Below are 14,039 nucleotides of genomic sequence, written 5' to 3' on the forward strand. Positions count from 1 at the left end.
GAGGAGCTCGCCACATTTTTGGAATCTATAAATATTTACTGCAGCCGTTCTGGCAGCTATATTTGACTTCCGCGGGTTTCCTTTTAGAGCTGAACCTACGTGCCGCTTCCCCACAGCCCTGCCAGAAACCGTCCGGCTGCCGTCTCCGCGGCAACGCGCTTCAGCGCTCCGTGGCCATCAGGGCAGGAGCAGAGGGAATTGTGGGAGAAAAAACCAGGGACTTGAAATTTCCAGTTGACCTTTTTCAAATTTCCATCCGCAGGTTAATTTCGGTTTCGGCGTTGGATCAACACGGAGCCCGTTTCTCTTCTGTTTGCCTGGTTTGGGTTTATTAATTCCGCAAACTGCGTTTTGTTTATTATTGTCTGGTTGCACGCCCCAAAACCCTAATGTGGGTGACACGCCCTGCTTTATTTTTTAACATTGTGAATTTATACAGCTAGACTTTTCGAAAGGCCGAGTACATTCACCCACATGCATTTTTCACAGCGACAAATTAGGGGTAGGGCAGCAGTGCGTATCTCCATCTGGGATCTAAACCCTCTAACCTCAGTAATGCACCACATGTTTCAATCTAGCACAGCTTCAATCTAGCCGCAGCGCGCTCTGTGCTACACTTTAAACAGCAAATGCAATCGAGCATTGTCATGTTTTCGCAGACTTTGTACACAGCAATTTCGGCTAATTTTTTTAAAATCCAACTGCCGAGCACATCACGTCGTGTAAGAAAAAGCGGCATATTGCCTAAAATTCATCTCTCTGAATTAAGAGCAAACCACACTGGGGTTAGATTGAAGCCATGCCTGCGTGTTTGTGTAATTCTATAACAGAATGAAAGAGGGAGAAAGGAGGGTGAATGTGTGGTGTTGGGGTTGGCATCGGAGTGCTGGTGGGCTCACAGTGTCGAGGCCCAAACTGATTTAATCAGGTGTTTCATTTGAATGCTTTCATGTGGGCGAACATACAAGAATTTAGAGGCCTGGATTCAATCAACATTAGCCCTTCACTTTGGCCTAGATTCAAACAATATTTGTCCTTACCTTTGAAATACGAGTGGATCCATGTGTAACCCTGTTTTTTTTCTTTCACTAACACAGTTTGGTGAGTTCAGCCATCACACAAAATTAACTCACCAATTTGTGTATTTGTGAAGAAAAAAAGTAACACATGCATTTATTTGTGAGCCAAAGTCAAGGGCAGTTTTTTAAAATCTCTTTGAATCTAGGCTGTAGTGCCTCCCATAATCTCCCACTCTGTGGAGACTGGCTGTGGACCACAGTCAGACTCAGAGTCAGACTCCCACAGAAACACACATCCCCTTACATACAGTAAACTATATGTACTAAAATATTGCACCAGATCACAATATACAGTATTGATGAATATAAAAATGATGCCCAAGAATGATCAGGGGGGAGGCCGTGCTTAACTTTAGTCACAAAATAGAGAGGGGGGGAGGGGGGTGGAATAGATATCTTTCATCTCTGAAGCCTTGCAGTAGCTGATGTCTGCCTCATTGGCTGTTTTTGATCACAGTGTGTCACACGCCCAGCAGCGCTGAATTCAAACGCCTGTCTTCGGGTGGGTTTGTAAGGGCGTGTCGAGGTGATCTGATGGCTTAAAGTTCACACGTTGTGAGACAAAGCCTTTGAAATGCACATGTTTTTATGGTGTGGGATGAAAGGCTACACTGTGGTAAATGCTAAGGTGATTATTTAAGGTGCCGTTACCTGCACTCCTTCCAGAAGGATTGGAACACGGCTCAGAAACAGTGACTACCCTACCCCTGAAATGATTTAGTTACAGAACTACGGAGTGCTGTTCATGTTACTGTTCCTGTGGTATTCCTGGATTCACATTCAGCATGTGTCCTTAACTTTTACTTATAAATAAACACAAGCATTTCACTTCCCCCCCCCCCCCACCCCTTTTGCAAACGCGGTCAGAACGAAGTCGGACGAAGTTAAGGGGGAGAAACAGTGGGCCGGGTTCGAGCCGGAGCTGGTCCTGATTGTCCCCGCTCGCATTGTCTCCTGAATCCCCCTTTTCTTTCAAGTCTGTGAAATGGCGGCGTTTAGGTGAACGGTCTGCGTTCAGGTGAACGGTCTGCGTTTAGGTGAACGGTTTGCGTTTAGGTGAACGGTCTGCGTTTAGGTGAGTGGTCTGCGTTTAGGTGAACGGCCTGCGTTTAGGTGAACGGCCTGCGTTAACGTGCCGAAGCCTGAGAGGGGCGTTTAGGAATAACTCCGCAGGTGAACCCCCGTCTGCAGGTACGTTCCCAGGTACGTTGGCGGGTCCTTAAGTGGCCCGTGGGGGATCCCCTCGGGGCCTTGAAGATGAGAAAATGGCCGTTCACAATCCTCCTCACATCCTCGTTGAGAGAAAGACGAGAACCCTCTGTAATCTGCATAATCCATTCGCTGTCGATTAGAGATAATCTCAGAGAATGATGCCTTAATCCACCAATTAACACCCTGTGATCAGTCATCTGTAAACGTGGGTCAGTTAGCAGTTAGCTCAGCTCCAGCAGAGATGGGTGATTATCCCCTTTAAACTATACCCCTCCCTGTAAATTATACTCAATGTTGCATTTTTAAAGAGCACAATTTTTAAAGTAACTTTTAACAGTCCTTTACATTACATTACATTACATTTATTTGACAGACGCTTTTATCCAAAGCGACATACAAAAAGTGCATTTCATGGTCATAGACAACTGCCTTTAGAAATAACATAATGTGATTAATCTTTTAGGCCATATTTATATACAGTACCATAAACTCTCTGCCAGAATTGAGCACAACCCCCCCATGTCATAGAGTCATAATCCTCAACAAAGTATCAAAAAGATATCACCCATCATCCACCATGGAACTCTCCTCTTAACCAGAGACCCAAAATGAAATTAAAATGACCTCTTATCACTTTTTACTCCCATTGAATGGGACAGTTGTAACTCCTGCCATGTCCATACACTGTGGTGTAAGTGTACCTCACAGAGGTTATCAGCAGTGCCACAGCTCTCTGTCTGATAATCTTCTCATTAGCAGAGCGCAGGTTTTGCTCTGACCCTAATAGGTGGCGGATGTAGTCGGGTTATTCACCCTCTGATCCACACAGAAGTGCTTGTGTGCTGATGGGGGTGTGGGCAGGCAGAACAGAAATAATTACCCACAGCACATTGCTGGCATATGCTGTAATGTAAACAGTAAGGATTTTCTTTTTTTTACGGATGTGTGTGTGTGTTGGGGGGGGGGGGGGGGGGGGCACTGTTTTGGGAGATCCAAAAACTCATTTCAATTTAGTCCATTTCTATTGTGTATAGTCTGGGTACTGCTCAGGTGAAGTGTGACGCCTGGGCACTGCTCCTGTGAAGTGCAGCACTTACCTGGGTACTGCTCAGGTGAAGCTCGACACTTACCTGGGTACTGCTCAGGTGAATTGCAGCACTTACCTGGGCACTGCTCAGGTGGAATTCTCCAGCTCAGCTGTGCATTTGCTGTTTCTCTGGAAGGATGCGCAGTCGTTTAGCATGCAGTTCAACATCTGGTTTACACACATGAATGCTAACAATATAGCTGTCATCTATGGTAGTGATATACTCACCAAGAGCATACTAGCACGTGTAGGTCAAAGGTCACACACTGTTTCCTCTCTGCTATGATTTAGTGAGACATTGCTACACCATATCAACCAGTTATTGCCTATTTTACACTGTAAATCATATTATCTGTTGCTGTACATATTCAGGAGTTTATCAGCTACATATCACGGGTGCATGGGAAAACCACATTATAACAGGCCCGTGAATACAATACAAAGATAGATTTAACTTTTGTAAATTGCAATTCATTTGTGCAAAGCGTTGTACGTGGCTGTTTATTTTCACGCTGAGCATCTGATGCCTCAGGCGCAATATTTTAATATTAGGTTTTGAAAGAGCCTCAATAAAAATAAATGAGTGAAGTGCTTTTCAACAAAATATATTAACATCTCACACCACAATCTGCAAGAGAAATGTGAGCAGAACTGTGGACTTTGCGTTTGGAGACTGCAAATGCGTTTTGGCGAGGGCAAAATTGGACGCCTAATGGTATTTATATGCTTTGGAGTCAATCATTTTCTCACGGCTGCTTTTCAAAACTGCATTATTATGTTTTACATAGTGCGCTGAGTTCATTACAGCTGTGCGAAAGTAGCAGCCTAATTTCATTGTCGGTATTATAAATCAAACCAAACTGCAGTCTCCAAACAGCAGTTACCTCTCTAACGTCGCACATAAAAATAGAGGAAACTCTCCCAGTTTGTAGCAGTGTAAGTGATAATCGGATTTATGTCAACGGCGCAAATAAGCGCACTGTTCCTCCGCGTACAATGAGCCTTTGTGCAGTCTCCTTGCGTTCCCCCTTCTCTCCACACGTTGGCGCTCTGCAACCGCTCTAACTCTGCCCAATATCCGATTAGATCTCTGGCAGTATTGTAATCAAACGCGCTTTCCCTCCCTGCGCTTAATCCCCGCATTGTATCACGGTTAAGGTATGCACGCTGCAACCCTTTCCCTTTCACGCTGATGCAATCAAATTAAAAACTACAGCATTTCTACTTTATTGTGGAATGACTCGGAATAATTAATCAGCATTTGGCTGACCTGTACATAGATGAACTGTACATACTGGAATTTTAAAATAATAATAAAGTACCTGGTATGTCACATGTAAAAAAAAATAGGGATTTATTTTTAACAATACTTCATTTCTTTCAGCATGCACATAAATATAGGCTAGGGCAGCAGATTATGAATCGGAAACTTTGCCCCAAAGTTGCGAGTAGGCTCTATTGTATTCATGCATGTTCCGGTTTACGTATTAACACACACACACAGACACACCTTTGCGTTGGCAGCAGTAGAATTAAATGAGTTTTAAAATATGTTAAGAACGCGCAGGCAGTGGCCGTCAGTGGAAGGAGGTTGATTAGGGCAGGAGGTGCTTTTGCCGCTGCTTATGACTGACAGTTCTGCGTCAGTGACATCACCCGGCAACAAAAGTACTCGTCTGGGGGAAAGAGAAGGCTGCAATCAAAAGTACGGAATCGTCGTGCGGTGTTCAGGACAGACACTTTAAAACTCCTGGCAGTTATGGAATCAAGCGAATGGCAGTGTATACCGCTGTGAAACTCGCCCAAAACTCGCCTTTACCTCTGGGTTTTTCCAAACGTCCAGCGCAGGCACAGAAAACCAAGATCCGTGCTGCCTGCCAGCGCTTTTTTTCCACGGGCTATCTCAAGTGATATTTTCGCATCAACAAAACTTCGTTCCTACTTGGTTCCACGGGCTCCACAGCTGCGGAGAATATGCGGAGGCAGAGGCGGGCCGTGCGGTGGACGTTCTCTGTGCGCCGCAGGATTTCTGTGTGGAACGAGGCGAACTGATGTGGAAACGTTTCGGACTACAAAGCAGGAACAGCGAGCGGGCAGACCTCTTCCTCTTAGGTAAACTGTAGGTTTAATTACCACCGTGTTTACTGGTGCGCAACACCTCGGATCCGCAATGGAGATACGCGAAACGCCAAACCATCTACTTTCTGCCTCGTGATTTAAAAGGCGAGTTTAATTTTTAATTTAGACTTTATGATGAACATTTTTATTTGTAAAGAAAACGGCTTTTCGACTAGAGGAGGTGGCTCGGGGGAGATTTAAGGAAGACGCATGTAGGCTACCGAGCACTTCCTAAACGTCTTGACTTGGCGCGTTTGGATGACCGTCCAAATTAGTGCATTTTTTTTGGACGTAAGAAAGATAACGTCTAATCGTTGTGCGCGTGTCGCATGCGTCCCAATGGACCCGTTTGAAAGAGTTTCAAAGTGGTTCTTTAAGGTAGCTGTCGATGCTTTTGTGTGCCTTTGATTTCAGCCGGCCGCGGAAGCGCTTTAGATTTAACACCTGCGAGACTGCCTCTCCGTAACTCTATGATCTAATCTTATTTCAGACACAACACCCTAACGTCACGGCCTCTGGACCCACACACGTGTATGGGGCCCTGTCCATTGTCTTTTTTTTTCTTCATCTTTCACAGTTCCCGTGTTTTTAAAGTCATAAGGTCTCATAGGTGTCTGTCTACCATTCCAGCATCTCCTCGTAATTATTCAATTTTGTGACATCTACCCACTTTTTTAAAGACAAAGTTCTTTGGTTTTAATTCCCGATATATATTTTTTAATTGATGACATTCGCGTCTAATTCTGGGGTATTATTTTATTAGGTGCGTTATCTCCTGTCGCTTTGTAATGTTCCAATCAGTTTGGCGTTGCTGTTTTTTCAGCCGGCGGTGTTTTATTTCCAGGAGTTTTTGTTCTTAACTTCAAAGTGCCCAATCATCCTTTTAATCCCCCTGCATTAAACTCTTCCTATAGAAGAATACAGTCCTCGTGGCTACATCTCAGAGTGAACGAACCAGACCTCTCATGGCAGTAGTTTCGCATGGAATAGCGACACCTGAGTACTGACACCTAGTTTCTGCTCTCTTCAGAAACAGATTGATCATGGTCGCCGGGATCCGTGTTCTCATGGTACTGCTGATCTGTCAGGTGCTGTTCGGGCGTTCGACCGGACTGATTCCCGAGGCGGGCCGACGGAAGTACGGCGAGATGGCCGGACAGAGCCCAGAGCAGTCGGACCGCTTCCTCGGCGAGTTTGAACTTCGTCTCCTCAATATGTTCGGACTGAAGCGGAGGCCGACCCCGAGCAAACTCGCGGTGATACCACAATACATGCTGGACCTTTACCATTGGCACGCGGGGAATGCGGACCAGAGCCTCGGCGGGAACTCCGCGGCGAAGCGTTCAGATTTCGCCGCGAGCAGAGCCAACACAATTAGGAGTTTTCACCACGAAGGTAAGTCCTCCCGACAAGTCCTCCCGACAGGTCCCACATTTCAAGTGTCTTCAAGTCCAATTACGCTGCATGATGACTGGCAGACTGTCGAAAAAACCGATCATTTCCGATCATTTCCCTCAAAAGATCTGACGTGTATATTTACTTAACCCTGAACTTAAATAAATGATCTACATTTCACGCATGAACGATTAGGGTTCCGTTACTTGTTGATTTTACGCAACTTGTCTATTCATCATTAAAGACCAAATATGAGTGTTATGTGGCAAATGCTTTATAATGAAATTAAAGCTGAAATACGAAGTCAGATCATCATTAGCCAAGTAATTGAGATTTATAATGTGGTATGTGAAGGCCTTTTTCTCCACAGAACAACGGGCATGTGGAATGTAGGCTGTAGGGAATATAAATCGAGGAACATTGTATGTACTAATATCCAGGCAACCTCAAGAAAGCTTTTCAGAACCCTGGCCGCGCGGTCAGAGCCAGAGCACGAGCGCGACCACAAATCTCTGCTGGGATTTGCTGAAGAAGATAAAAAAAACAATTGCGCGTCCTTTTAATTTATAAAAATGTCCTAATAATATCACAGAAATTATAATACATTGAACACTTCACAAACAATATTTTCGGTCATTACACATTCAGCAACATCAGCAGATTTCCATTAATATGAAAACTATAAGACCTCAACTCAAATCAATGAACATAACTTTTAAAGAACTGGTGATAGATTGCGCAGGCAGGTCAGCTTTACGAAGTTTGCCATGTAGTGAACAACATTTGCGTAGACAATATCTCAGACCAAGTGACTGTTGTGACACCTTTTACTGTGAATGCTCTTTCTTCTTATTTACTTCAACATAAACCTATCACGCGGTTGCGATGCGCGTTGTCTTTCGAGCACGTGCGCTTGGTGAGAAATGGTGAACCTGCACGCGCAGCACGCCGGCTGTCTTCACACGCGCCACCCGGGTAGCACGGTGCTGGGCCCCCCTGACCAGCGGCACGCTCCTGCTCTGTATCTCCTTCCAACATATCCCTTAACCTTAACATATCCCTGAACAGGAGCGCATTGTAGGCTAAGCGACAGAACTCTTGGGGAAAAGACAGGGTAATTCACTGTGCTCTGAATGGTATATGAAATGTTTTAATGTATAAATCATTGAAGGAAATTTTGCTTCGAAAAGTAGGAAAGTTTGTCGTAACACCTGTTTGGACACTTCTAGTAACTTATTCAAGAAAATTTTCAAAAAGTTCAGTTTAAAATTAAAACAAGAGGGACGATTCGCTATACAGAAGCAACAGGGGCAGGATGGTTATTCTTGGTTTGTGTATAAATATATTAATGGCGGATTTGTGATATTCTGTACAACCTGAATATATTCCGTACAAAAGCGTGACCGCCCCCCCCCCCCCCTCCTCCACCAAGCCAAAGACTTCCGTGGAAAATTTCCCCTCAATGACCGAGTACAACTAACCAGTGAATGTCTCATCCATGATACGGTTCGTTCGCTAGACAGACTAATGGCCAAAACCCCCCAAAGTGGCGTGATGTACCTGTCTGAACATTCCTGCTGACGCAACCGGAACCGAGTGTGACTGTGTCACTTAAGTGGCACTGTGTGTTAACTGCGCATACTCGGGCTCTCCCATAAAGTATCATTACGCTATTTGGGCCTTGATGGCTCGCTGGAGGTAACTCCGTATTTGGAGATTTCACCATAACCTTGTGGACACGCGGCGGTCCAGCGGAGTCAGGGTTTTACGAGGACAGCGAACGTGATAAAAAAAAAAAACTTGCGTTCCATTCAGATGACGCTGTAGCAAAATGGGCCGACCAGCGCAACTGTTACAGGTAACTCTCATGTAAACTGCCCAATTAACACAGGTCTGTTATTTATTATTTACCTGGGCAACACATACGCAAAGAACCTGGATGTGGACGCAAATAAAGAAAGGAACGATGTAATTCATTGATAGCCAATCTTGTTCCTGGAGATCTACCATCAGGTAGGTTTTCATTTCGACCCTAGTTTGGCACGCCTGACTCTACTAATTACCAGCTCAACAAAGATCTCTAGCTGTTAAATGAGGGGTGCTTTGTTAGGGATTCAGTGAAAACTTACATGAGGGTAGATCTCTAGGAACATGGTTACCACTGATGTCATTATTTGTCTTTGAGGACGAGTGATAGAAAATTTCCGAATAGCAGTAAAGTAGTGAACTTTAGTGACACCCAGTGGCAGTATTGGCACATTGCCGCATAAGAGCGTCAACTCTCTTTCCAGCACTTTCTCCTTTTTGATTGTTGCTGTGTCATTTGCATTGCCAGTTTCCATATAACATTGCACCGCACTTAAATACCTCTGTACCAGACAAGTGCATTCGATAGTTTTAATCAAAAACGGTCTAAAACTTTAGCACTGTCCAGTTATGTAATCATGTGCTTTTGAAAACAATCACAGCTGCTGTCAGTGGTTACCTGTCACATGAACTATTTCTCATTAAAAATAGCAAATTAAAGGTTTTTTGTGTTTATAGTTACATTTAATGTCTACTCTAAAGGATTGGCCTGAATAGTAAGTTAAATGTTTGTTTGCCCTATAAATGCACTCAAAATAAACAGAGGGAATTAAATGCTAATGGTGTGGGAAAGTCTTTCTATAAATTATTCTTTTATATGGCTCCCGTGTATATATCTCTTAGAACATGCTCTGCTTAGGCGATTGGATAGATTTACTTACACTTTGCCTCAGCAGTAATCAGCAGCAAATTCTTTTGTGTGTTTCTTTAAGCTGCAGGAGAATATTGCCATGCATGATGTCTGACAAAGATAGCAACAGCACACTGTGTGCTTTCCTGTGAAAACACTAAAACCTGAACGGTTAGCCAGTAAATTACTGCAGTGTGTGGCTGGATACAGCACAGCTACAGCCGTTAGCCGACCGTTAGCCTGCCATCACTGCAAACAGAAATTTAGGATGGCGATTTTTCCATATCTGCCGTTTACGAGGCTGGGGCAAGCTTGAACATGTTCTAAGCGCAACTCTGCAGTAAGACGGATTTCTTATGGGGGGGGGGGGGGGTGGGGTGAGGAAGGCGGAAAGAGAGAGAGATGGAGTGAGAGAGAGGGGGAGCAAGCAGGGAGGGAAAGAGAAAGGTGCCTTGTGCAGGAGAGAATTGGTGGCTCAGAAAACGGAATTTCCCAAATCCTTTTATTTCATTTTAGCCAAAGTGCTCTTTGGCGAATGGCACGACAAGGAGCAAAATCACAGGACTCCCCGTCCATGTTCCTAATGTCTGTGATTAAGAACACGCTTGTTAATTCATACACCTCCGCATGTATAGAATGGAGATCTTTAAGCACTCTATTTCAGTATGAGCCTGCTGCACCCAGGCTTGGGTTATGGTGTGATATGCAAAAATCTAAAAATTACAGAATGACGCAGTCAGACCTCAAATGGTATTTCAGTTAAGAAAATTTCACAATGAAATAAGAAAACAGAGGCACACAAGGAGCCAATGTGTACTTATTCACATCAGCATATTTCAAGATCCCCCATATAAATTTTTGCAGGCAATACTTGCTACTAAAAGATGAAATCTGTCCAGTACATACAGTGATGGAAGAGAACAGCTAATAGGAATTTTTGACCAACAAGCTACTGTAAATCATTCATCCAATCACAGCCACCGACCCAGACTCCATGCTGGAAACGCTCCCCAGACAGGGAGGGGGAGGGGCACTCCCTCTGAAACACATGCGTGTTGTGAAACACACGCGTGTTCTGGTGCACACCCAGCTGTAATGCCATAAAGCTTTCCTCAGTGTGATTTACACAGCCTGAAGTGTGTCTGCACTCTGGAATTCGTTTTGCGATGCACAGTACATCTGCAGTGACAGTAACAGTGTTAGTGCTCTGTCAGTAACTGCCACCAACCTGACACAGAGCACATTATCTCTTAGCCTTGATCTGTCAATCAATAAATCAAACTTAGGAACATTAATGACACATTAGCAACTGGAGTTATGGTGACAGAACTCATGGGATGTCATCAGCCTGTGATGTCATCAGTCTGCCATTGGTCTGCCACTGAAAGCTGCCCCAATGCTATACTGCACTGTTACCCATAATAAACTGTTATGTGTGGCTATTTTACAATCGGCCCATGAGAAGGCGGTGCAAGAAAGTGGTCTTGATTAAACTGGCCTTCAGTTAAATGTAATTATAGTGGTGTCAGCACAGTCACCAAAATCGCATTTGTCTAGGTCAAAAAAAGATTCTTGAATTGGCAAATGTTGAAAAGTCAAATGTTAATTTAATCCTGGCCAAGTTTTTATCAAAACAGACTTCTGAAGGTGTAAAACATTGATGGTTTTTCTGAATGGTGGTATAACAGCCTGTTAGTTACACAATTTAAGTTAGCTAACAGTTTCTGAATGTTAGCTAACATTAGCGAATATCTGTGGCTGGCTGAGGAGGAGATGCTGACCGACGCTAACTTGTTTCTTGTGTTCCGCGCCATAGAGTCTATGGAGGTGCTGAGCAGCCTGGAGGGGAAGACCACACAGCGCTTCCTCTTCAACATCACCTCCATCCCTGGGGAGGAGCTCGTCACCTCCGCCGAGCTCCGGATCTTCCGGGACGGGGCGACGTCGGATTCCGCCGCCGCCGCCGCCAACAGCAGCGCCGGCCTGCACCGCATCAACATCTACGAGATCTTTAGGCCCGCCCCTTCCCGGAACGAGGAGCCAATGGCGCGGCTCCTGGACACGCGGCTGGTGCGGGAGGGACAGAGCGAGTGGGAGAGCTTCGACGTCAGCCCGGCGCTGGCCCGATGGACCGCCGACGGCGGGGCCAATCACGGCCTGGCGGTGGAGGTGGAGCACCTGGGCGGGGGGGCGGAAGGGGAGGGGCAGGGGCGGAGGCACGTGAGGGTCAGCAGGTCCCTGCACGGGGACGAGGACACCTGGCCGCAGGCGCGCCCCCTGCTGGTGACTTTCGGGCACGACGGCAAGGGCCATGCCCTGCGGCGTCGCGAGAAGCGGCAGGCGCGCGCCAAACCGCGGAAGAAGCAGCGGGCCAACTGCCGCCGGCACCCGCTGTACGTGGACTTCAGCGACGTGGGCTGGAACGAGTGGATCGTGGCGCCGCCCGGCTACCAGGCCTTCTACTGCCATGGCGAGTGCCCCTTCCCGCTGGCCGACCACCTCAACTCCACCAACCACGCCATCGTGCAGAACCTGGTCAACTCGGTCAACACCAACATCCCCCGGGCCTGCTGCGTGCCCACCCAGCTCAGCCCCATCTGCCTGCTTTACCTGGACGAGTACGAGAAGGTCATCCTCAAAAACTACCAGGACATGGTGGTGGAGGGGTGTGGCTGCCGGTGAACTCCGCCCCCTTTTCTCTCCTCCCCTCTCCCTCTCTCACAATGAAGATTTTTATTTATATCAAAGACATGCAATCTAAACAGTTATTTCGACCGAAAAAAGTTATATATGGATATATTTATGTCTACTTAAGTGTCAGGAAAATAAATATTCTATTTAGAGGAATTAATCCTTTTTTTGGATTCAAAATGTATTTCTGATGTAAATTTTTTTAAATGGGTGCAATACCACACATGAAGTATAATGCTCAGATTTTTATTTTGTATTTATTTCTATTATAACCACTTTGTTTTTGTAAATAAGTTATGTTGTATTTATGTGTAATCGTACGGAAATATAGACTCTGAACTCTTTTGACCAGAATGGTAGAAATGTAATTGATTTTAATGTTCCTTAAAATTGTTTTCTTTCAGTGGTAGATCTGAGAACATTAATTGGTTTGTTTTTGATAAAAAAAATCGAAGAGGAAAGACACAAACATAAGGTATCTTCATTTTCAAATGTACACCCATCATTTAGGAAATGACAGTCCTGTCTGCACCAGTTCCCGTGCCAAGCATAATTAAACATGAGGAAATGTACTTATTTCAGAGCAAATATTCAGCTCATGGTTTTCCATTCATTTGGGTGGCTGGGGGGATTATATACTTACAGTGGTCCAACAATACAGGTCTTGCAAACAAGTAAATGAAGCAAATCAGATTAGGTATCCACAAGGAGGCTGTGTTCACGGTGACCACAGTGCACTTTATCCTTATTTTACACACGTTTAAATTGACGTTTTAGACAGTTTTAGTTTTTAAGCAGCCTTGTGCAGTTTATACGTAACATGAATGTGTCACAAAAAAGAAATACCCTCACAAAAAAAGCAATTACAGTCGCTTAAATATTTTATATGGGGTATAAGAGTTTAAGACAGGAAGAGAGCCTGCTGTGGTTAGATTGAAAACGAACCAAACAGGTGCATTAAATGCGAACATCCTGGTCTTTGCAGCGGTGTGCACTGAAGTGTCCCTTCAGGACAAAATTCTCTTTGTACCTGTCGTCATGGCAGGGTCATGTCCAATGGGATGGCACTGGGCACTTCTGGAATTTTATTGGCCATGCCAGTTGCCACTTATGTTTTTCCACCTAAAATAGCTAATCGTCATTGGCTAATACAACTGTTAGCACTTGTGTGGCCCCCAATTACTGAGTCTGTGACCCCCCCCTCGGCCACCCCCGGCTACCCCATAAAGAAAATCCTGGTAACCCCACTGACTCATGGACCATTCTTACACTTTTTACCACATCACACACACCTTTACCGCTCAGTTTGTGTGCACTGAACAGACACACAGGCCATTGTAACGGCGTGGCCTTCACATATGACAAGAGTCCTACACTTTCTCCAGACAGTGGGAGAACGAGGAGGCCGTAGACTCGGACAGAAGGACCGTTTGGCACTGCTCATAAATATTTGAGTCGTTTTCTCCGGGTTATTTGGGATACAGAAAGTGACGTGTTCTCCCGCTGCCTGTGTAACACAACCTCAGCCTTTGAAGACTGTGAAGTCGCAGAACACAGGGGCCTAACTGGATGACTAGATGTCTTTAGCGGCGAAAAGAATACATGCACTGTTGAGTGTCTCTGTCTGCAGTGACTTGTCGAGCACTGTAGCTCCAGTTTGAAGTGTAGCTATACATTCCATTTTTTATCAGGCCAAATGCCTAAAAATGCTGACACACAGACAGACACCCGCAGACAAAAT

General features: G+C 45.1%; 1 protein-coding gene across 3 annotated transcripts; it reads left to right on the forward strand.

The window, feature by feature from the left end:
- The first annotated feature begins 5,175 nt into the window (after nt 1-5,175).
- Nucleotides 5,176-12,652, forward strand: bmp2b (bone morphogenetic protein 2b). 3 transcript variants are annotated; one of them, XM_035421200.1, is made up of 3 exons: nt 5,176-5,490; nt 6,527-6,891; nt 11,424-12,652. In XM_035421200.1, exons 2-3 carry the CDS (start codon nt 6,540-6,542, stop codon nt 12,287-12,289), a joined length of 1,218 nt encoding a protein of 405 aa, XP_035277091.1. In that variant the 5' UTR covers nt 5,176-5,490; nt 6,527-6,539; the 3' UTR covers nt 12,290-12,652. The 3 variants fall into 3 exon arrangements, with proteins under 3 accessions (XP_035277091.1, XP_035277089.1, XP_035277088.1); XM_035421198.1 differs by having other exon boundaries at nt 5,385-5,490; nt 6,585-6,891; XM_035421197.1 differs by having other exon boundaries at nt 5,405-6,891.
- The last annotated feature ends 1,387 nt before the right edge of the window (nt 12,653-14,039 follow it).

This window comes from Anguilla anguilla, chromosome 6 (genome assembly GCF_013347855.1).
Source record: "Anguilla anguilla isolate fAngAng1 chromosome 6, fAngAng1.pri, whole genome shotgun sequence".
Lineage (NCBI taxonomy): Eukaryota > Metazoa > Chordata > Actinopteri > Anguilliformes > Anguillidae > Anguilla > Anguilla anguilla.